Raw genomic sequence first — 23887 nt, 5'->3', positions numbered from 1 at the left:
CTTTTCCTATCTGATCCTGTTACCTAGCTTTATACTATAGTGCTGTGATAAAGTATTTATCACCTTACATATTTCTTCCATTTGCCTTTTTTTTTTTTGTCAAATATTTCAAATCATTAAGGAAATAATTTAATTTATTAGAAAAAGCTTTTCAAATTAACCTTGCACTGTGTTATGAAAGTTACTGTGATTTTTAATTGTGAATTAACCCAATTTCCTTTGGTTCAATTTCGAAAGACGCCAGCCAAGCCTGAGTTATTGAATCGAGAAATCACTTAAATAGAACCTGTCTGACAACATGAAGTTGGCTAAAGATCTCAAAAGCAACACACTGCGGCCCAATCTAAATTCAGGAACAGATGACAAACAAAGGCTCTGACCTTTGTCAGTCTGAAAACAGTTTCAAAGTTATTTGAAAGGCTTGGGGATTCAGTGAACCACAGTAAAAGTAACTTACATCATGTAGGTAGTGCGTCTTTTTATATATGTGTTAAACTAACAGCATTTAGAAGAAGATCATCATACTGACAGCCAGACACGGTGCTGGTAGTGTGATGGTCTGGGGTTGCTTGGCTGCTTCTGGATCTGGATGATTTGGTGTAGTTGATGAATCCTTGATTTGTGCTCTCTACCAGAAATCCTGAAGGAGATTGCTGATGCCATCAGTTCATGAGTTTAAGCTCAAGCTTACTCAGGTCATGCAGCAAGACAATGATCTAAAGCACACCAGGTAGTCCACCTCTGAATGGCTCAAAAAATCAAAACTAGTTTTATGAGTGGGCCTTGAGTCAAAGTCTAGACTTAAATCTGAGAGAAATGGTGTCACATAAACAGGTTGTTCATTTTTGAAAAACCCTCCAATGTGGCTTAATTAAGACATTCCTGCAAAGCAGTGTGAGTCACAATTGCTCCACAGTGATTCAAAATACCCACTGTTACATGAATGCTTAGTATGAGGGATTGCTGCAAAGTTAAAGACTTAATGCAATCCACTGTCCACTGTTGCAAAATGTACATTAAGGAGGAGGGATTGCTGCAAAGTCTGTGATTCAATACAAAGGACAGGGTTTTTACAGAGGGAAAACCCTTTCCCCAATTTGAATAATAGGATGAAGTTGACTGCATTGTTAAATAGCTAGGATCTGTTTGTATGATTGGATCGAATTGACTGTATATTAATATGTGTAAATTTGACATTTCTTTATTTGTAAAGTGCGCTGATGCAACATTATGTGTGAGTTGGTGGTATATAAATAAACTGAGTTGAACTGAATTGCAGGGGTGGCAGATTTCACACAGGGTCAGGTTGTTTTGAATATTTATGTTCCCTTAATAAATAAAATCAGTATTTGTAAAACTGCATTTTGTATTTACTCAGATTATCTCTGATAATAAAATTAATTTGATGATATCACACCAGAGGGGATCTGTAATGGGACAAATGTTGAAACCCTGCTGATGTTTTACGGCTAAAGGATATTTGTGCCATTAGGCCAAAATGACTGAGAATTACAGCAGCAGAGTTTTGCAGGTCAACTCAGGTTACTCCACACAAAATTCATTATGCTGTCTGAACATTTGGCAAGGGGCCCTTGTTTCACGGGAAGTTAACAAAGCCACGACTGTAACATTTTAGGTCAGGAGGGTCAGCTCTTTGGTCACTGTGGCAGCACCGCTATACTGCCATCAGAAAAAATGGATATGTTATAATCCTTATCCACGGCAGATGCCCTCTTTCCAATCTACTTTGTTCATATTTGCTCCTGTTCTTGTTCATTTTATCAGAATCAGCTTTATTGCCAAGTTCGTACATACAAACAAGGAATTTGACTCCGGTACACTTTGCTCTTTTGTTCTGTTTTTGCATTACAGAATATACAAATTTACAATGTACAATATACACATATCTAATAAAAAAGGTGCATTTGCAACATCTGTATGCTGTTGTTCTGTACTCTATTGAATGTTCATCAGAGAAACAGCCTGGGGGAAGAAACTGTCTCTGTGGCGGCTGGTTTTAGTAAACAGTGTTCTGTAGCGGCGGCCTGAAGGTAAAACTCTAAAGTTTATGTGCAGGGTATGTGGGGTCTGCCGAGATTTTAGCAGCTCTTTTCCTGACCCTAGACCTGTATAAGTCCTGGATGGAGGGAAGGTCAGCCCTGATTATTCTCTCTGCATTCCTGATTATTTGTTGTAGTCTGGACCTGTCCTGTTTTGTGGATGAGCCAAACCACACTGAGATGGATGAAGACAGGACAGATTGAATAATGGCAGTGTAGAAGATGACCAACAGCTCCTGTGGAAGGTTGAACTTCTTGAGTTGCCTCAGGAAGTACAGTCTCTGCTGGGCCTTCTTTCGAACAGTGTCTATGCGTGAAGACCATCTCAGGTCCTCAGAGATGGTGGTTCCTAAGAACCTGAAGTGGTCCATGGCCGATACAGTGTTGTTGAGGATGGTGAGGGGGGTTTATGGGGGTGGTGTTCTCTGAAAGTCCACCACCATTTCCACAGTCTTGAGTGGGTTCAGTTCAAGGTAGTTCTGACCACACCAGTGTACCAGCCGATCCACCTGCTGTCTGTATGCAGACTCATCACCGTCCTGGATCAGTCCAATGACAGTGGTGTCGTCTGCAAACTTAAGGAGTTTCACGGACGAGTCCAATGAGGTGCAGTCATTTGTGTACAGAGAGAAGAAGAGTGGGGATAGAACACATCCCTGGGGGGCACCAGTACTTATTGATCTGGATCGGGAGAAGATGCTCCCCAGTCTCACCTGCTGCTGTCGGTCCGTCAGGAAGCTGTTGATCCACTGACAGGTGGAGGCTGGGACGTTGAGCTGGGTGAGCTTCTGGTGGAGGATGTCTGGTATGATGGTGTTGAAGGCCGAGCTGAAGTCTACAAACAGGATCCTGGCGTACGTCCCTGGGTGGTCGAGGTGTTGCAGGATGTAGTGTAGACCTAAGTTGACAGCATCATCTGCCGACCTGTTTGCTCGGTAAGCAAACTGCAGGGGGTCCAGCAGGGGGCCTGTGATGTCTTTCAGGTGCTTCAACACCAGCCGCTCAAAGGATTTCATGACCACAGACGTCAGGGCTACAGGCCTGTAGTCATTTAGTCCTACGATGGTGGGTTTCTTGGGAACCGGGATGATGGTGGATCGTTTGAGGCAGGAGGGGACCTCACACTTCTCCAGTGACTTGCTGAAGATCCTTTATCTCCTTCATCTTGTTCCTTATCTCCACTACCACTACTATGTTAGTTTTGTTTTTTTTCCACTATTGTCCACTACTATGTTAATTTTTTATTTTAAATTCTTTTCATGATGTTGCAGAAGAGAGAGACAGCTGCAGAATTTGCATTTGTAAAGTAGATCCTTTTCACTCAAAGTCGGACCTGATCTGCATTAAGCCACATTAAGCCTGCTGTACTTTAAATGCAGTTCAGACCTTACATTTTTTGGGAAATTATTATAAGGGTATTTTGTACAAAGAGAAACAAATAGTGTCTCCTTCATGCATACAAATGCTTCCTAAATGTTTTATGGACAGGTGACAAAACATAATATTAAATCAAACATTAAATATTTATGCACTTTATTGTGTTACTTTATCACTTAGCCACAAGGCAGTGGATAGTACACTGTTGTTGTTTTTTTTTTTTTAGAAAAGTATGGCATTTGACTTGATCATTTTCCAAATCTGAATAAGTATAAAAAAAGATTAAAACAGAGTTTAGCAAAAAAGTTTACAACCTTATTTCTTGTTCCAGTATCTATTTAGATGATGACCTTTATGTTTGGTTTGCTACATCCCATCTTGAGTTTTGTCTAGTTTTAAACTGGACCAAACATTCTTGAACTGGGTTTGGTTTGGATGCTAAACAAAGCAATAAAATTCCTTTTTTGGAATTATGTGAATTAAAGTGCCACTGATCATAAACTGTAAATTTAAGGGATAAAACACTGCAATAATGTCTTCAGTGTTATGTTGATCTTTTATCAGTCACTTTTCCCACAGTGAGAGTGACTGATGAACCAAGAATCTGGCTCACAATTTTCTAAAATGTCAGAAAGTAGAGTTTTTGTATTTGTTTTTTACTTCTCTAAAGGGATTTGTTTTACAATAAATAAACGGATATTTGTTGTGAATCTGTCAACAAGTCAGCAAATACTGAGAGTCTCCAGTACTGAAGGTGGCAGGCTGTCTACATCCCAGTGAGCTGGCTGACCCCCCATAGGTTGAGCCATCTGTCACATCCTGTCTACTCTATGACCTTATCTCAGTTGCATTCACATTGAGGATTTGTAGATTTACTGCATGCTATTGAGCACAGAATAACCTCTTGGCCTGGCAGACATTCTGCTTCCACTGTCACCTTCAATGAAATCTCTTTAATATCTTATTGGGGAACCTCCCATCATGATAAAATGCAAACTATCAATATGTAGACTCCAATTACGATACAAATGCAAATATGTTTTGTTTTACTTTTGTGCAGTTTGTTGCTCAAAAGAAAAACAGCACCTTCCAAAAAAATATTACCATTAAAACTCTTACATTTTTGCCATCTTCAGTCACAAAGGTAAATGTGTTTTATTGGTATTTTACTACATAATAGTGTAGTGAAAGGAAATTTATACATTGTTTTTAGTTTTTCTTTTTTAGTGTGGTTACATTATACAACAATATTCCAAGCTTTAGACATCTCATGAAACACTGTTAAATATGAGTGGGCCTGAAGAGGACAAGCCACCCTTTTCCGGTCGAGTACCATGGCCTCTTACTTGGAGGAGCTGATCTTCATCCCAGCTGCTTCACACTCGGCTGCGAACCGCCACAGCGCATGCTGTAGATCTTGGCTAGAGGGGGCCAGCAGGACCACGTAATCTGCAAAAAGAAGAGACGAAATCCACTGGTCCCCAAACCAGACCCCCTCCGGCCCTTGGCTGCTTCTAGAAATCCTGTCCATAAAAATTATGAACAGGACCGGTGACAAAGGGCAGCCCTGCCGGAGTCCAACATGCACCGGGAACAGGTCCGACTTGGTGCAAACTCCTGCTCCGCTTGTACAGGGACCGGATGGCCCCTAATAAAGGGCCCCCGATTCCACACTTCTGGAGCACCCCCCACAGGGCATCACGAGGGACACAGTCAAATGCTTTCTCCAGGTCCACAAAACACATGTGGACCAGTTGGGCAAACTCCAATGAACCCTCAAGTACCCTGTAGAGGGTATAGAGCTGGTCCAGTGTTCCACGGCTGGGACGAAAACCACATTGGTCCTCCTGAAGCCGAGGTTCGACTATCGGCCGGACTCTCCTCTCGTTCCTGGCCGAGTTTTGTGCCTCTGCCACAGCCCGGGCCGCGGCACGCTTGGCCTCACGGCACCTGTCAGCCGCCTCAGGAATCCCACATGCCAACCACAGCCAATAGGACTCCTTCTTCAGCTTGATAGCGTCCCTTACTGCCGGTGTCCACCACCAGGTTCTGGGATTGCCGCCGCGACAGGTACCGCAGACCTTACGGACGCAGCTACGGGCAGCAGCATCGACAATAGATGCGGAGAGCATGGTCCACTCGGACTCTATGTCTCCAACATCCCCCGGAATCTGGTCAAAGCTCTCCCGGAGGTGGGAGTTGAATACATCCCTGGCCGACGGCTCCGCTTCCCCTCCCCTCAGCGGCCCGATCCCCGGATGCTTAGGCTGGCTCTAGGGATGTGGAATGTCACCTCGCTGGGGGTGAAGGAGCCTGAGCTTGTGCGGGAAGTCGAGAGATATCGACTAGAAATAGTCGGGCTCGCCTCCATGCACAGCATGGGCTCTGGAACCCATCTCCTTGAGAAGGGCTGGACTTTCTTCTACTCTGGAGTGGCCCACGGGGAGAGGCGGTGGGCTGGGTTTGCTTGTTGCCCCCCAGGTCAGCCGTCTCGTGTTGGGGTTTACCCCAGTGGATGAGAGGGTCACATCCCTGTGCCTTCGGGTTGGGGACAGGTCTCTGACTGTCGTTTCGGCCTGCGGAGTACCCGGCCTTCTTGGAGTCCCTGTCGGGGGTGCTGGATAGTGCCCCTCCGGGGACCCCATTATTCTGCTGGGGGACTTCAATGCCCACGTGGGAAATGACAGTGACACCTAGAGAGGCGCGTTCGGAAGGAATGGTCTCCCCAATCTGAATCCGAGTGGTGCTTTGTTATTGGACTTCTGTGCTAGTCACGGATTGTCCATAATGAACACCAGGTTCAAACATAAGGGTGTCCATCAGTGCACTTGGCACCAGGACACCCTAGGCAGGAGGTCAATGATCGACTTTGCTGTCATATCATCAGACCGTCGGCAGCATGCTTTGGACACTCAGGTGAAGGGTTAGAGGGGCTGAGCTGTCCACTGATCACCACCTGGTGGTGAGTTGGACTGAAATGGACTGACATTTCAGTCTATAAATGTTCAAAGCTGGTAGAGGCAAACAATTGCATGCCACACTTTTCAGATTATTATTTGTAAAAAAACAAATAGCTTGACAACCATGCATGATTTTCCTTCTACTTTACAATTATGCGGTACTGTTGGTCCATCACTCAAAAATGTATTTTGTGGTTGTACCAGCACAAATGGGAAAACGTGTATGGGTTATGAGTACTTTTGCTCGTCACTGTGTTTCTTAAACTTTTTATTAAAGTTCAGGTAAAATATATTTTTAGACAAACATGCTTCTAAAGATTTTTATGTTAAATATTAGATATTTGATGTGTTTTATGCATTTGGGTGGCTGTAGGAGTAGTTCAGACAATAAAAGCTTAATGTAGTGAATGATGTGTCTCTGTGTCCAGTGTGCAGCAGTGGGCCGTGTCCTTCGGAAAAGAGATGGCTGCTTTGTCCAACAGATACTCTGGAGCTAAACTTTTACAGAAGGTAAGAGACCCCATGTGTTCATGCAGAAAAAAAACACAAATGTATGTAGTTAGCCACGCTAACTGACCCACATTTGAACAAAACAGATGTCAGTCAGTGGACATTTCCAAGCTGTTTCAGATGCCATCTGGGAAACATCGTGCGTTGGGATGCTTTGATAATTTCACGCAGAATGTGAGGAGTGGAAGCTAAGAATGGTTACAGCTGAGATGAATGCATGTTGAATAAGGATCAGGAACATTTACATTTTATCTACACAGATTTGAGCCGATTTGTGGAAATTATGCAAAGTCTTTATTCACACAATATTTACAGTACATAAGCTGTTGGAATACACAAATTAATTTAAACTTGGCTGCTGATTTTATTTTATTTTTCTATAAGAAATAATGTGCAAAGGTAATGAAATGAATGGAAACCTTTCGTTACGTTTGAGTTACTGGCATACATTTGCTGTATAACATCTGCACGATCCCCAGAGACCAATCTGGTGGCACAGTTAACCCAAATACCACTCAGATATGTCTTTCAGTAATTAGTACATGCAATCTTCTGCGTGCCACCCTTCAGAATCCCTGGCAGGCCCATTCACCATCTGCCACACTTGTGTTATGATTTTTCAGATACCATACATCAACATTTTGAATATAAACTGAATGTGTTGTAAATAAATATCTCACCCAACAGACTTGGATGCTAAAAAATATCTAAAACATGCATCCATGCAGGACATAAAACTTTCCATCTATATATCAAAGGCTTGTGTTTTTGCACAAATTTGTGCAGTAACGCTATAAGCTATTAGCTGTTTATATAGATCATGTCACTTTCTCGTGTTTCAAAAGCTTATCTTTGTATTCAGCCACCGTTGTGTAAAAAGCATCCAGCGCATTAGTTTAATCTTTGCAACATGAAGCCATTAATCACCTACCTATGTCTAATCAATGGCTTTCTAGTTACAGAGCATTTTGTTACTCTGACCTCTTGCTTGTGTTACCTGGCTGAGCTATTGAATGTTTTTCTATTGCAGGATCATGAAAACCTTTGATTTTAGTCTGTAGCCACAGCATTGTTTTTATTTGCTGTGCGCTGCTTCTCATAATCCTTTCTTTATAATCCCTTCTCTCATTTACATCTGCTTCCCTGCTCCAAGGTAGAGGAAAAAGTGAAAAAAGCTTCTGTGAAAATTAAAACTCTAATTTATTGGTTTCATATTGATCTGTTTTGATTGATTTGATTAAAGATTTAACATTGTGTTCTTGCAGTCTGGAAAATCTTTGAAGTTTTTTTTCTGGTCTGATAAAAATGTAAGGAATACAGAAAAATTGTATTTCCAGATTTGATTCCCCAACATATTGGCTTAACATGATGGGGAATAAAAATAATATTATTTTATTCATTAATCTGTTTATCCATCCTTTAGTTTGTTCGTCCATCCATCTTGTACTTTTGCGGTCTCAGTCATACTCAACTCTTTTGGATGAGAATCACCACATGACGTTTTGTATCCTCTTTGACAACCAATAGTTTAAAGTAACTTTCTATACTTTCCTTTTCTGCAGTCTATAGTAACGAAATGTGAATAGGTCACTCCAAAAAGTATTATATGCCAGCAAGAGATCACTGTTTTTTTTGTTTGATCAGAGGTTATACTTTTTGGTATTTTAAAGGAATCAACTGGCCATATTGCTCCCATTTCCAAGGCATGGAAACAGAATGTAATACAAAAATCTCAAATATAAAACAAAATTCAATCAAATCAATCATTAGATTTGTTTATTTATCTCTATAGTTTGTCAAAACTATTTAACTACCAAGAGAAATAAACTAATCCACAATTCAATGAAATAGTTTGTTTACTCGCATGAGGCGGACATAGATCTGGATGAAATGGTAACACATAGGTACAAAGTGGAGCTAGGAATCTGCAAAAGTTTGATTTGCGCCGGAGCTGATGCTAGCAAGCTGCATTAGGTTTCTTCTGGAGTCTAGATGGACTCCTCCGCAGCAGCAAGGTGATGTAATTTACAGTTTTTTATCAGAATATGAGATCTGACATTTTCTTTTTTGTCTGTGATAGCACAGAATGGGATTCTGTCTGGCTTCATGATTTACATTTAGACCCGAAGCTGCAGCACAAGTGGATTTGGAAAGCTGCTTAACAAATTTGACCTAAAACCAGCTGAGTTTCTCCGAAAAACCAATCGCAAACTCTGAAGCTGTTCTTACTGCATTTTCAGGAGGCACGGGATTTTAAAGCTACCAGCGCTGCTGGTTATTTTTTCCCTGTTTGATCTTATTCATATGAGTGTAGTTAAGTCACTTTGGTAATCAGGTGAAATTCTGAAAAAGTGGACCTGAGGGATGGAGACCTAAACTTAGCTTGTTTATAGATTCTCAGTCGCTAGGAAGAAGGAGAAGCATAGCCTTCACACTGTGTGTGTGACTTAAATATTTCTTGTTCCGTTAGCTTTTAAACAGCAAATGTTTGTGTACATAACACAGACCTGACTAAATACAGAACATTTGTGTTTTGAAGAAATACAAGGATGTGGAGGGCGTGGTGAAGATAGAGGAGGTGAATGGTGAAGAGCTGGTAAAGAAGTTTGCAGAGGAAATGGAGGAGATGCTCGGGAGGAAAATGAAATCAGTGAAGGTAATAATGACATCTTGGAGAAGTGTACAGACGGTATGTTTAGTGCAGAGAGTCTTCTGCTTGTTTGAGCCATCATCAGTAACTGTTGCTTTATTAATCACAAGAGTTTCAGTAATATGATCATAGTTTTGACTGTTATTAAGAAGTTGTATTTTGCCACAGAGATTAGCAGAAGCAGCAGAAGACGCTGATCTTGGCCATGAGTACAATGAAACACTAGAGGTATGTAATAATGTTCTTGGGTTCAACCTTTTGATTCAGATGAACAATAAATCATTCTATCCTGTTTACTTATCTTTAGTGATATTTAGCAATATCTACAATTCATTACCAATGCAGTGTTAAGTTATATAAAGTTATGATATTATTACCTGTCAGAAATGCAGTTTTAATGTCTATATGTTTATCATGCCTTTGAACAAAGCCAGCCCAAAGTAGCATGAAGCCCCAAGCAGAATTTTCCTTTTGTGAAATTCTTGTATTTCATAGATTCCTAATTTACAGAGTGATCTTTTTCAAGTGTAAATACTGTTTATTTTGATGCCTATATGGCTGTGTTATGGCCTACACAATCATGGTGAAGACTGCTGAATGAACAGTGGTCCACTGGATCTTTAACCCTTCTGTTTAAAGTGCTGGCTGTTCAGAGTGTTGTATGCAAGCATATTAATGGAAAGTTCAGTGGAAGGAAAAAATATTTTGGAAAAAGGGGATCAATCCACATGAATAATTGATGTAATATTTTTATTGTGTACAAACATTATTTTATGTTTTAATTAGCTATAAGCCATAATCATCAACATTAACTAAAAATAAATGCTTGAGATATAACGGGCAGTATACCGTATAAATAGAATCCAGTTGTTTTTGTAAATTTTAATCATTGTCATGCACTTTTATATATGCACAAGTGACTTGTCAAAGTGTCGATTAAAGGTTTTATTCTCTCTTTGGGAAGCTGGCCCTAAGCACTGAGAAAGTTTGCCTATCACTGGCTGGCCCTGCCTTGTAATCATTTGCTGGTTAATATTTTTCTCCAGTTCGACTACTTTAACTCCTTGTTGATCAACACTGTGGATGAAGAAGGGAATCCAACACCACTTGGTGGAGAATTCCTCTTGGAGAAAAATGAACATTTCAATAAACTTCCTGTCAACACGTGGCGCAGTAACATACAAGTTCCTACAAATGTTTACAATCGAGGTAACACAAACATAAAGCCTGCATTAGTTTGCACATGCAGTAAATTTCTTATGATATCCAAAAGGATACTTACTTGTCCTCTGTCTCTTTTTACAGATCCCGATATTCTTAATGGGGTCTACATGTCTGAGGCCCTGAATGATGTTTTTATTGATAACTTCCAAAAGGATCCAACTCTCACCTGGCAGTACTTTGGCAGTGCCACGGGCTTTTTCAGGCTCTACCCAGGTATACTGAGCAACCACAAATTTACTTTGCCTTTATAATTGAGATCCAGCTGTATTTTCACCAGTTATCATACTGTCAAGACAATAAGCAGAGCTGCAGATACATTTTAAACTACTCAAGTCAAACTGTCGACATAGTAAGAGGTTGTCTGTAAAATGTAGTGCTGGAGAAATTTAAATCATAAAAATAAATAAATATTTAATTGCAGCAACATAATCTTACACTGTAAAAATGTTGAAAATCCGACTTTAAATATTTGTTAAGTAGAGATAAAGGGGTTTCCTGTGCAGTGTGGAAACGTATGGGATTGTTTTTAAGCACTTTCTAAGTACGCACTACCTGACAGTTATGTAAATTACACTCCGTTTGGATCTAATGTTGTACCTAAGCTGGCCAACTCAGAGCTAGCTTCAAAACAAAGAGAAGATCAGACAATCAAACGTGATCTTGCAAATCGAACAAGGAGAAACCCTGAAAAACGAGCTTCCTGATCTGCCACTGCTGCTATGAGAACTCCACCGTTTGGAGCTCTGGAATAAGATTCTTGTTAGACGGAGACAACTGGAAATCCCATGCTCTTATCAGATTGTTTTGCCAGTAGAATTGCAGCAAAACATTTTGACCAGTTTGCATGATCACATGGGGCACTTGGTCATTGACAGAACATAGGATCTTGTTCGTAGCAGATTTTACTGACAAAGAATGACTGCTGATATTTATAACTAAATTAAAAACTTGTGAAAGATGTGTGAAAAGGAAATCATTACCTGAAAAAGTAGCACCTCTTGAAAGCATAAAAACAACACGCCCTCTTGAAGTTGTGTGCTTGGATTTCTTGTCATTAGAACCAGATAGGAGTAAGACAAAAAGGCATCCCTGTAATCACAGACCGATTTACAAAATATGCAGTTGCTATCCCCACTCCAAACCAAAAAGCTAAAACTGCTGCAAAATGTTTGAGAAGCCTGCATACATTCAACTGTACCCAGAATGATGTCACTGGATTTTCACCATATGAATTACTATTTGGACGACAACCGCAATTGCCCATTGACTTGGCATTTGGATTACACATAATGCAACCCCACCAGGTTTTACACTTAGTGTACATTCAAATCCTTAAATCACATTTGGAGAGAGCTACCAGCTTGCTAAAGAAAATGCTGAGAAGAAAATAGAGAAAAACAAACTGAGATTCAACAGTCAATTCACCCCCTCAAAACTATCCTCAGGAGATCAAGTCCTGGTCAGAAACGTACATAGAAGAGGAAAAAATAAGCTGGCTGATGAATGGGAATCTGTGGTTTATGTTGCAGTCAAACAGGTTGGTACTCTTCCTGTGTACACTGTTCAACCTGATAATAAACATAAACCTCAACATAGTTTGCACAGAAACCTTCTTCTCCCTGTTGGCTATTTGTCACCTCCAAAAGTATCAGGCCAAAAACTCGGTTCCACCCTCTTAAAGATGAAAGACAATTTGAGAATTTCTCTGAGGAGGAAGATTAAATGGAATCTTATAATTGGCCTTGTGACTCCTCAACCTTTGAACTTGCCAGTTTCACAACAGTAATCAGTGTTTCAATACCAGAGAAATCTCCATCACCTACCACCGCCCCAACATCTGTGTCATCTACATCTGATCTCTCAGAACCTGCTGTTATAAATGAACCAATCAGTATAATCTCAAAAGATGACGAATGTAATGGTCTCCTAATAGAAGAACCTCTAAAGGATCAGCCACTAGATCCTTCTGATGAGCCCTCTTTTACATCACTCAGCAAGATCCAAACTTCTGATGAGACCTCTTTTACATCACTCAGCAAGATCCAAAACGGTCCCAAAAGGACTACAGTACCCTGAACTTGGACACCCTCTATTGAACTCTTCAGTCACTATTTCATGGATTGAATACAGCATTTTCATATGCCCTCACTGATGGAACCCTCTATTCTGACTCATCAAAAGTCAAAGATCAAACGGTCCTATGTCTGAGACGTACATGAGATTGAGGGGGGAAGGTGTAACCCAGTGTTCAGCACCGGTACCTGGGTATTATATAACATTCCTTCTGCCTTCCTGTAGTGTATATAAGGAGTCACAGCATGTGACTTTCAGCCTTTTTCCTTACTTCCTCTGTCAGTCTAATTCTGAACTGTTTGAGAAACTGCTGGAAAAAAACAGCTAAAACAGGAAAGAAACTTCATACATGCCAAGTGTTATAAAACTAACTGTGATAGCTCTGTGCTACTGCTTATAGTGCAGTGCCAACAAAGAACCAAGCTTTGGACCAATTAACACTTTGAAAAACAAGCTCTGATTTCTTTTTTTTTTTTTTTCTTTTTTTTTTGGAGGATGTCATTCTGCTGTCAAATCCGTGATGATGGAACTGTGGACTCTTAAACCTCCTCAGCATAATTATCAAGGACTTTGTTGAACTGGAACTGAAAGAAACAGTGTACTAACAGGCCTTATGACTTAAGTTGTTGTTTTTGCAGAACTGTTCATATAACAAATTGGTTGTATTTGTTGTTGTTAATTCCAACACAATTTTCTTTTCCTTTAAACCTTGTGCTTGTGGTCAATAGGATCATAGAATATTGGGCTCCTTTAGAACCTAGACTCTGAGAGTATATCATTCTGTTTGATTAGGAAAGGTAGTGATGTGGTTGTAGATAACAATGGAAATATAAAAAATTAGTTTGGGGAAAATTGGTTTCCAGACTTTTCTAGAAAAACGACATGCTTTTTACAATGATTTATATCAAAATTACAATAATTAATCAGTCAGTAATCAGTGCAGACATAAATAAATACTTTTATTGAAATAGTAGGATACTTTTTTGTTTGCCCATAAATGTGGTAGGAACTTTGCAGTGATTCAGTTTAGGGAGAATATGACTGCTGTTAAATTTTTCTGTGCATGTTGACTGTCAGAGACTGCAAAGACTCACATAACTTTTTCAATTTTTCCTTTCCAGGAATCCAGTGGATTCCAGATGAAAATGGCGTGGTCACCTTTGACTGCAGAAACAGAAACTGGTAAAACTACATTCCTTCTAACATCGCCCAATGATTTACCTTAGAAATCTTTAGAACTGCCCTGCCCCCCCAGCTTTCTTTCATATGGAAGCTCTGCTTGTTTGTCGTTCAGATAAAAACCCAAGAAAATGCATTGTAAAAGTTGGTAGTTGTAACCTGATAAAATATGACTAGGAATACTTGCAATCCACTCTTATATGTCCTGTGTCAGTTAAACTAAAATGCAATTCATGTTTGCCTGCATTTTTAAAAATGCATGTTCTATTAACAAAAAAATAAATGTCTGACAAAATATAAAGGAGAGATTAACTTAAACAATAAATGTAAACAAGTAAAACATGTGATTTTGTAACTTCTGTTCCCACAAGTAAGACTGCACAGAGTAACATTTTGCTGTCCTGGAAAGCTTCACGAAACAGCTAATGAAGTTCCAGGAACCCTGTGTTGTTCTCAAAACGACAGACTGTTGTTTTGGAAAGCGGAAATCACAAAGCTAAATAGTCTCAACTACTTCCAATCAAAGCGGCTACAGTGAACATCTAATTTGTGCGTAATTGGCTTAGAAAGTCAGGGGATGACAATAAAGGGATAATGGTACGCAGATCGGAAGACTGGAGGAACAACTACAAGGATAACACTTGCTACTTTGTTAGATTTTCTTGTAAACGTCATCTGTATCTTTATCTGTATTTTTAGGTACATACAGGCAGCCACTTCACCTAAAGACGTGATAATCGTGGTGGATGTCAGTGGCAGCATGAAGGGACTGAGACTGACAATAGCCAAGCACACAATTAATACAATTCTAGATACTCTGGGAGAAAATGACTTTGTTAACATCATAGCTGTAAGTATAAGACCACACAGGAATGTGATCAGTCTGAGACTTACATGTGTTTTGAAATGAGTACATTTTTCACTTAAACTGTTATTTTTAAATCTAGTATTAGCTGCAGGGCATTTATCTGATTTAATTATATTTAAGATAAAATAACTAAGGCTAAAATATGAACCTATTTTTAATCTGCAATGTTTTTTTTTTTTCTTGTTACCTTTCTATACAGCTAAATGTTTGCTAATTTGTCTGATTTTGTTGGTTTTCTCTCCAGTACAGCGACTATGTCCGCTACGTGGAGCCCTGTTTCAAGGGGATTCTGGTACAAGCTGATCTGGATAACAGAGAGGTAAAGCACACACAAAAAAAGCCAGACGCACACTGGCTCACAGCTAATTAATACAATTAGCCTCTGCTGAGCCAATCCTGCTAATCCTCTGATGACAGAGGTTCACATGATAGTAAAATATCACAGTTAAAGTGCACAGTCAAGGTCTCAGCTGCACTTTTCTTCACAGTTCACTTGTACTGGTCCCTATAATTCAGGTGCATATCAATAAATTAGAAATGTATTAGAACTTAATTCCATCCATCCATCCGTTGCCATCTGCTTATCTGAGATCGGGTTGCAGGGGCAACAGGTCCAGGAGAGAGCCCCAAAAATCCCTGTCCCAAGTGACATCTTCCGGCTGATTCTGGTGTATCCCAATGCGTTCCTAGGCCAGACTGGATATATAGTCCCTCCAATTCTGGGTTCTGCCCAGTTTCATCCCGTTTCATCCCAGTGGGAAGTGCACGGGAAACCTCCAAAGGAAGTTTCAGATGCCCTAACCACCTCAACAGACTTCTTTTGATGAGGAGAAGCAGCGGCACCCTCTGGAGTAAGCTCATTTTAGCTGCTTGTATCAAGGATCTTGGTCTTTCAGTCATGATCCATATCTCAAGACCATAGGTGAGGGTTAGAACATAGACGGACCGGTAACTGGAGAGCTTTGCTTTTCTTTCTTCACAACAGACCAGAGCAGTGCCCGCATAACTGCAGACAAAGTCACAACCCATCTGTCCATCTCCCTTCCCACCCTACCATGAAGGTACCAAGATACTTAAACTCCTCTGCTTGATGCAGAGTCTGACCCCCAACCCAGAGGGGGCAATCCACCTTTTGCCGGTCGATAATCAAGGCCTTAGGCTTAGAGGAGCTGACTGTCATCCCAACCGCTTCACACTCAACAGCGAACTGCTTCAGTCCATGCTGGAGGTCATGGCCTGAGAAAACCAACAAAACCAAAACATCCTCGAAAAGCAAAGATTGAATCCTGAGGTTCCCAAACCAGACACCCTTCTCTCCACGGCTACACTTTGATACCCTGTCCATGTACACCGCAGAAACGGTGACAAGGGGCAGTCCTGGCAGAGTTTAATGCGCACTGGGAACAGTGTCCTCAGTCCAGGTCCACAGTTCTCCACGCAGCTTGGGATTCTCCTTGTTTCTCCTTTCTGAGATGCCAAATGGTTTTCAAGAACTTCTTTGAGGGCTATCGAAATTTTCCCCTGTCTCTCCAAAATCCCCCCATGCCCAAGTTTTTGCTTCAGCAGCCACAGAAGCTGCAGTCCTTCTTACCACCCAGTACCTGTCAGGTGCCTCAGGAGTCCCCAATGACAACCAAGCCGTGTAGACCTCCTTCCTCAGCCTGACGGCTTCCACGACCACTGGTGTCCACCAGCTGATCCTCTGGTTTCCACCGCGACAGACACGACAACTTTCAAGCCACAACTCCTGGAATCCACATCCACAATGAAGTTCTTGAACATGGTCCATTCAGATTTTCTGACCTCGACCTGCCTTTGGACATGAGAGAAATTCTTAGTTAATTTTTTTCAGTAATTAAGTTCAAAAAGTAACTTCCGTCAATACGTTGTCTATACCCACTTCTTCCGTACAGTGTCGCGGGGGAGATTGTGCCTTTCTCCAGCGGTCTACGTCTACTGTTCTTAGTCAAGCCTCCTTTGGCATGAACTCCTGGTTCAATGCATCTGACTCTGCTGAGGTGTTAAGGCAGCACAGGTTGCTTTAAAAGAGAAGTTTATTGTATCTGCATAGGTTCTCTCATCTTCCTCTTGAAAATACCCCATAGATTCCCTGTTGTGTTTAGGTCAGCCAGTTTTCTGGCCTGACACATAACTGGTGATTAAATTGTAACCTTCGACAGTGTGGGCATGTGCCAAGTCCTGCTGGAAAATGAAATCAACAGCTTCAAAAACCTTGTCAGCAGAGGGAAACAGAGTGCTTTTTAAAATGTCCTGGTAGACTGGTGTGCTGACTTTGGACTTGAGAACACAGTATAAAGAGGTTTAAGTCAGGTAATCTTGGTGTAAAAGCACTGAAGTCACATGCCAAAAAAGAGAAAAAAACCAACTTAAAATAATAAATGTATGTTTTTGTATTTCATGAAGGTGTTATATTTAAATTAGTCATAAAATCAATTTACTGAAACTTGCAGAAACCGTTGAATATGTCATTTTGTTTTCGGCGGCCTTAAAATACGATTATTACACATACCAAAAAATTATGTTTTTAGGTACCAAGTTAAATACATTTTTTCTTGAAAAAGGACTTGCCCCCTTAAAGGTTTCTTCTGTTTTTGCTTTTTTTGTCAAACTAAAATGTTTCTAAATATATAATTTTATCATCAGACAAATATTCCTTGAGTAACTACTAAAAGTAGTTTTTCAGATGATGATAGGCGTGAACATTTATCTTATCGTTATGGTGAAAAATTTCTTATCATAAAAATTTTGATTTATCGTGACATTTGAAACCCAAAATAATTTTTAGCATTTTATTTGTGACAAAAAAGCCAAAACAGACGGCATATGTAAGGGGGCCAATACTTTGTCATGGCACTGTACTTTACAAGTAAGCAGTTTATACCAAGTTACTTTGAAATGTCAGTTTGAGAAACGATGAATTGCACCATTTAATGTAAGGTATTTTTTTATTTGGAAGGAAACCGTTTTTGTATACCTAAACATAAAGTGATTATAAAATACATTACTGACTTTTGACAGTTTTTGTCTTTTTCAGTTTTCTTAAATACCTTTGATTTTATGTGTCTTATAAATACAATTTCTGTATACATTATGGTGTAATGATGCATACCAATTGTTTTTTTTTGTTATATTGAAAACAATGTATTAACTACTGTAGTTTTAAGCCACATTTCTTCAGTTTTCCTTCTTCTTTCTAAGGTCTGGACTTTGACTAGGTTATTGTAATACATGACAATGTTTTAATATGAATTATTCCATTGTAGCTCTGCCTGTGTGTTTAGGGTCGTTTTCCTGCTGAAAGGTGAGCACCAAGTCTGAGTCTTGAATCTTTTGCAGCCTCAAACAGGATTGGCCTGTAGCTTTAGCTTTGAACTTAACCATAAAGACCACATTTGAAGAGTGCCGGTAAAATAGCTGTAGGAGTAGATGCCTACACCTGAGGTGTTGAGCCATGGACTGAAGCTCCTCCAGGGTCCATGGCTGCTTCTCTGATTAATGTCCAACTTGTTTGTTTGGTTGTGGTATACTATTTTCATGTTCAGCTTTTGACAGAACCATGCTCTGTTCATTGTTTTAGGAGTAAAACACACTCAGATCCACCTTATTCTAAATGCAATTATTGTCTATGGACTTTATTTTGCAGCATCAGAGTAAAGGGGAATGGATGCAACTTTTAGATTTTCATTTTGAGTGTTATTTTTTCTGCCTCAGAAGAAACTACTTTGTGTTGGTCTATCACATAAAATCACAACAAAACACATTAAAATTTGTGTTATTAATGTGAAACAAATGTGTAAAACTTCAAGAAGTATAAATAGTTTTGTAAGGCAATGAATGTTGCAGATTTCCCGATGAAATAAAAAAAAATATGAAAAAAAGGTTATCCACTTTTCCCGGATTTTAACAAAATATCGTAACAAAAAGAGTGAAAATGGCTACATTTTAGGCAGATGTTTTTTTTCTAATTATCTCATTTTAAAAACATTTACAGGATTAAAAAAGCAGAGATTAATGCTTGGCTTGTCTCTAACCTACATTTGCTGTAAAATCCAACTACGGAAGCCAATACTTATTGTACATGTAATTTCCTGTGTGCTTGTGTTAATTAATCCTGATTACCTCCTGGTGCTGTAGTAACTTTGCTTTTATTGGTCAGTGTGCCAGGGAAGCAGGCACAGTCCCCCTTATGTTTCCTACCTCCTAAAATCCATGAGCCAGTTTACCTGCATTTACTGAAATTAAAGGAGCAATTGACAAGTGATGGTGTGTGATAATTTATTTTATTTGTCCTTATAGCACTTCAAGCTGTTGGTGGATGAGCTCCATGTCAAAGGAGAGGGCAAAGTAAAAAATGCAATGAAGGAGTCTTTTAAGGTCCTTAATGAGGTTTGTCTCTCTTTGCAATAAAAGTATCTAAACATTTTACCAAAATGCATTGTGGCATGAGTAAATGAGTATTATCTACAGTTCCCAGTTCTCTTGTAATTTGTAATTACCTTAAATGCATTTTGAAATGATGCAGTTATTTCTACACATGTTTGTGGATGAATGTGTTTAGGCTGCTGCACTGGGGCAGGGCAGTCTGTGCAACCAGGCCATCATGCTGATAACAGATGGCGCCATGGAAGATTTCAAGGATGTTTTTGAAGAGTTTAACTGGCCAGAACGTCGAGTATGAAATTTACTTTTATTAAGCTGTTCGGAGTACTAAATGGATGTGGTTTTCCACAGCTTAAACACTACCTACCTTGCATTGCAGGTCCGGGTGTTCACTTATCTTATTGGGCGCGAGATGACATTTGCTGAAAATGTTAAATGGATCGCCTGCAACAACAAGGGTAAAACTAAGAAATGTTGGTTACATTTTTTTAGAAATGTTTCACAGAATAAACCCTCACAATTAAACTAGAATTGCTTAGAAATAGTCACAAATGTTGTGCAGTAGCTTTTCAAAATAAAAGTATTTCATTGTTTTAAGTGAGATCAGAAGGGAAGCTCTTTATAACTAGTTACCATTTGCTGCCCTCTTGTGAATTATATGGTGTTATGCATCAGCTCAGACCAGAAAATAAACACTTTGTCTTTTCAAAGCACATAAACCTCTGTGACTACATAATGGATTGTTCACATAAAAGCACTGTAAACTCAGCACTGCCCTAAAATGTCATCTATGCGTGTGTCTCTGTTTGTAATGGGATACAGCTGCAATTGCTGAAATTTTGGTCCTAGTAATTGCTACCAGTATGTGCTTTTTTGTTGTTAGCCATTGCATAGAGGTGCCTTCAAAATAATTTATACTCTTTATATTTTTATGCATTTTGTTAGATAAAAACCACAGACCTCACCTTGAGCATACTATGATGAAATATGGTGGTGGCATAATATTTTTCTTCAGAAGGAATGGGAAACTCATCAGTTTACACAGCAAACAAGTGCAATAAGGTGCTATAGTCCAAGGAGTTCAAGATTTTATTTTTTGGCCTAGATACTAAACATCACGTGTGGTGGAAAAATAACACTGTATGCCACCCTGAACATGCCTTCTCCAGCAGGAAACAGGGTGGTGGCAGCATCATGCATTGGGGATTGTTTTCTTCAGTAGAGACAAGGAGGTGGTCAGGGCAATCTTGGAAGAAAACCTGTTAAAGGTGGTAAAATGCATAAGGCTGGGCTTAAGGTTCTCCTTAAATCAGGACAATAACCCTAAACATACAATTAGAGCTACAATGGAATGGATTCCATCTGCTAGAATGGCCTAGTTCAAGTCTGGACCTAAATCTAATAGAGAATATGTGGCAGGACTTAAAAATTGCTGTTCACAGATGCTCTCTATCCAACCTGATTGAGCCTGAGCAATTTTGCAGAGATGCAGGAATTAAGTTTTTAGTCTCGAGATGTGTGAAGTTGGTAGAGACATACCCCAAAACACCTGCAAATATTCTTTCAACCAAAGGTGGTTCTTCAAACATAGGGGAGCTTAATACATATGGACACCACACACTACATGACACATACAGGTCCTTCTCAAAATATTAGCATATTGTGATAAAGTTCATTATTTTCCATAATGTCATGATGAAAATTTAACATTTATATATTTTAGATTCATTGCACACTAACTGAAATATTTCAGGTCTTTTATTGTCTTAATACGGATGATTTTGGCATACAGCTCATGAAAACCCAAAATTCCTATCTCACAAAATTAGCATATTTCATCCGACCAATAAAAGAAAAGTGTTTTTAATATAAAAAACGTCAACCTTCAAATAATCGTCTACAGTTATGCACTCAATACTTGGTCGGGAATCCTTTTGCAGAAATGACTGCTTCAATGCGGCGTGGCATGGAGGCAATCAGCCTGTGGCACTGCTGAGGCCTTATGGAGGCCCAGGATGCTACGATAGCGGCCTTTAGCTCATCCAGAGTGTTGGGTCTTGAGTCTCTCAACGTTCTCTTCACAATATCCCACAGATTCTCTATGGGGTTCAGGTCAGGAGAGTTGGCAGGCCAATTGAGCCCAGTGATACCATGGTCAGTAAACCATTTACCAGTGGTTTTGGCACTGTGAGCAGGTGCCAGGTCGTGCTGAAAAATAAAATCTTCATCTCCATAAAGCTTTTCAGCAGATGGAAGCATGAAGTGCTCCAAAATCTCCTGATAGCTAGCTGCATTGACCCTGCCCTTGATAAAACACAGTGGACCAACACCAGCAGCTGACACGGCACCCCAGACCATCACTGACTGTGGGTACTGGACACTGGACTTCTGGCATTTTGGCATTTCCTTCTCCCCAGTCTTCCTTCAGACTCTGGCACCTTGATTTCCGAATGACATGCAGAATTTGCTTTCATCCGAAAAAAGTACTTTGGACCACTGAGCAACACTCCAGTGCTGCTTCTCTGTAGCCCAGGTCAGGCGCTTCTGCCGCTGTTTCTGGTTCAAAAGTGGCTTGACCTGGGGAATGCGGCACCTGTAGCCCATTTCCTGCACACGCCTGTGCATGGTGGCTCTGGATGTTTCTACTCCAGACTCAGTCCACTGCTTCCGCAGGTCCCCCAAGGTCTGGAATCGGCCCTTCTCCACAATCTTCCTCAGGGTCCGGTCACCTCTTCTTGTTGTGCAGCGTTTTCTGCCACACTTTTTCCTTCCCACAGACTTCCCACTGAGGTGCCTTGATACAGCTCTCTGGGAACAGCCTATTCGTTCAGAAATTTCTTTCTGTGTCTTACCCTCTTGCTTGAGGGTGTCAATAGTAGCCTTCTGGACAGCAGTCAGGTCGGCAGTCTTACCCATGATTGGGGTTTTGAGTGATGAACCAGGCTGGGAGTTTTAAATGCCTCAGGAATCTTTTGCAGGTGTTTAGAGTTAACTCGTTGATTCAGATGATTAGGTTCATAGCTCGTTTAGAGACCCTTTTAATGATATGCTAATTTTGTGAGATAGGAATTTTGGGTTTTCATGAGCTGTATGCCAAAATCATCCGTATTAAGACAATAAAAGACCTGAAATATTTCAGTTAGTGTGCTATGAATCTAAAATATATGAATGTTAAATTTTCATCATTACATTATGGAAAATAATGAACTTTATCACAATATGCTAATATTTTGAGAAGGACCTGTATTTTTATTTATAAAAGAATTAAAAACCATGTTCTTACACTTCACAGCTATGTAATATTTTGTGTTTATCTCTTACAGAAAAACCCACCAATAACATTGAAGTTTTTGACAAGTTGTAAAAAATGCGTAAATACTTCTAAGTACAATTGCAGGATATATGTATGGCACGGATTATGCATCTAGTTTAATATTTTTCTAAGATTAATTTTAAGATGAAGATGAAGTTTGTTTGATACTTTAATTACATAAACCTTGGATTAAGTCAAATTGTGTGTTACAGACCCATGTATTTAGAGAATTGTGGCCTTTATGTAATGCTTATTGTTAAGATGTCTGGTAGAAAGAATGTATTGTTTTTATTTTAAGATCAGTAGAAATCAAACATAAATAAAAAATCAAATTATATTATAATAATTGCTCTTAGATTTTATGGGTACTAGATTTACTGTCATTTCCAGGTAAATGATATGTGTTTGTGTGAATTTTTTTATCCTGCAGGTTATTACACACATGTGTCCACACTAGCTGATGTTCAGGAAAATGTTATGGAATACCTCCATGTTCTCAGCCGCCCAATGGTTATCAACCATGACCACGATATAATCTGGACAGAGGCCTACATGGACAGTGTGGTCAGTCTTCTTGTGTTTCACGATGGGCATCAAACATAGCATCAAATATTTAAAAAAATCTTTAAAATACTTTAAAAAATGTATAGAAACATGCTTACAATCTATCCTCTCTGAGAAGTTGTTTGTGCCAGATGTTTGAATTATTTGTAACCTTTTCTGTTTAAATAATCTGAGTAACACAAAATCTCCTTTGTATTTAGGTTTATGATAGTGGCCTTTTGACACCAAGTTTTCTCTATAGTAAATTGAATGCTGTGCGCACGTGAAGCCCCAAAAGAAAATTTTTTGGGTTGATATAAGTTAATCGACTTATCAACCCAATCACAGTAGAGTATTCCTGATAGTATTACTTTGGTTTGGTTTGTTTTAATGGTTCCCTAATAAATTAAATCACCTTTTGAAAATAGATCTTGTATTTATTTATTTTTTATACTAACATTTGTTTTATGATCTTAAATGTTTAAGTTTAAGATAAAAATAAATCTTAAATGTGGTAAATACTTTTTCAAAGCAATGTGTGCCAGACATCAGATATGTGGAAGTGGTAGAAAGCAGTATTCAGTAGTCACAAAATGTCCATGGTTTCCACAATCACTTTACTTTTCGACCTCACTCTCTCTGGAAAATCCTCACTTTGGTACCTTTGCTTGTGACTGGTTGGTGTCTCAAAAAAGATATTTCGAGTCATAATGAATTTAATAGTTCGAA

General features: G+C 39.5%; 1 protein-coding gene across 3 annotated transcripts in view; it reads left to right on the top strand.

Moving 5' to 3' along the window:
- The window catches only part of cacna2d4a (calcium channel, voltage-dependent, alpha 2/delta subunit 4a), a 158754-nt gene that overhangs the window by 7207 nt on the left and 127660 nt on the right, over window positions 1–23887 (top strand). For all 3 annotated transcript variants that reach the window (XM_047389098.1, XM_047389097.1, XM_047389095.1), the window contains exons 3-14: window positions 6826–6907; window positions 9447–9563; window positions 9726–9785; window positions 10604–10766; window positions 10863–10994; window positions 13976–14036; window positions 14733–14883; window positions 15146–15220; window positions 19219–19308; window positions 19481–19594; window positions 19682–19760; window positions 23046–23179. In XM_047389098.1, coding sequence (XP_047245054.1) covers window positions 6826–6907; window positions 9447–9563; window positions 9726–9785; window positions 10604–10766; window positions 10863–10994; window positions 13976–14036; window positions 14733–14883; window positions 15146–15220; window positions 19219–19308; window positions 19481–19594; window positions 19682–19760; window positions 23046–23179 — 1258 coding nt within the window. The remainder of the gene's footprint in view (window positions 1–6825; window positions 6908–9446; window positions 9564–9725; window positions 9786–10603; window positions 10767–10862; window positions 10995–13975; window positions 14037–14732; window positions 14884–15145; window positions 15221–19218; window positions 19309–19480; window positions 19595–19681; window positions 19761–23045; window positions 23180–23887) is intronic.

This window comes from Girardinichthys multiradiatus, chromosome 17, assembly GCF_021462225.1.
Source record: "Girardinichthys multiradiatus isolate DD_20200921_A chromosome 17, DD_fGirMul_XY1, whole genome shotgun sequence".
NCBI classification, from domain to species: Eukaryota; Metazoa; Chordata; class Actinopteri; order Cyprinodontiformes; family Goodeidae; genus Girardinichthys; species Girardinichthys multiradiatus.
This window is presented reverse-complemented; position numbering and strand designations above follow the sequence as displayed.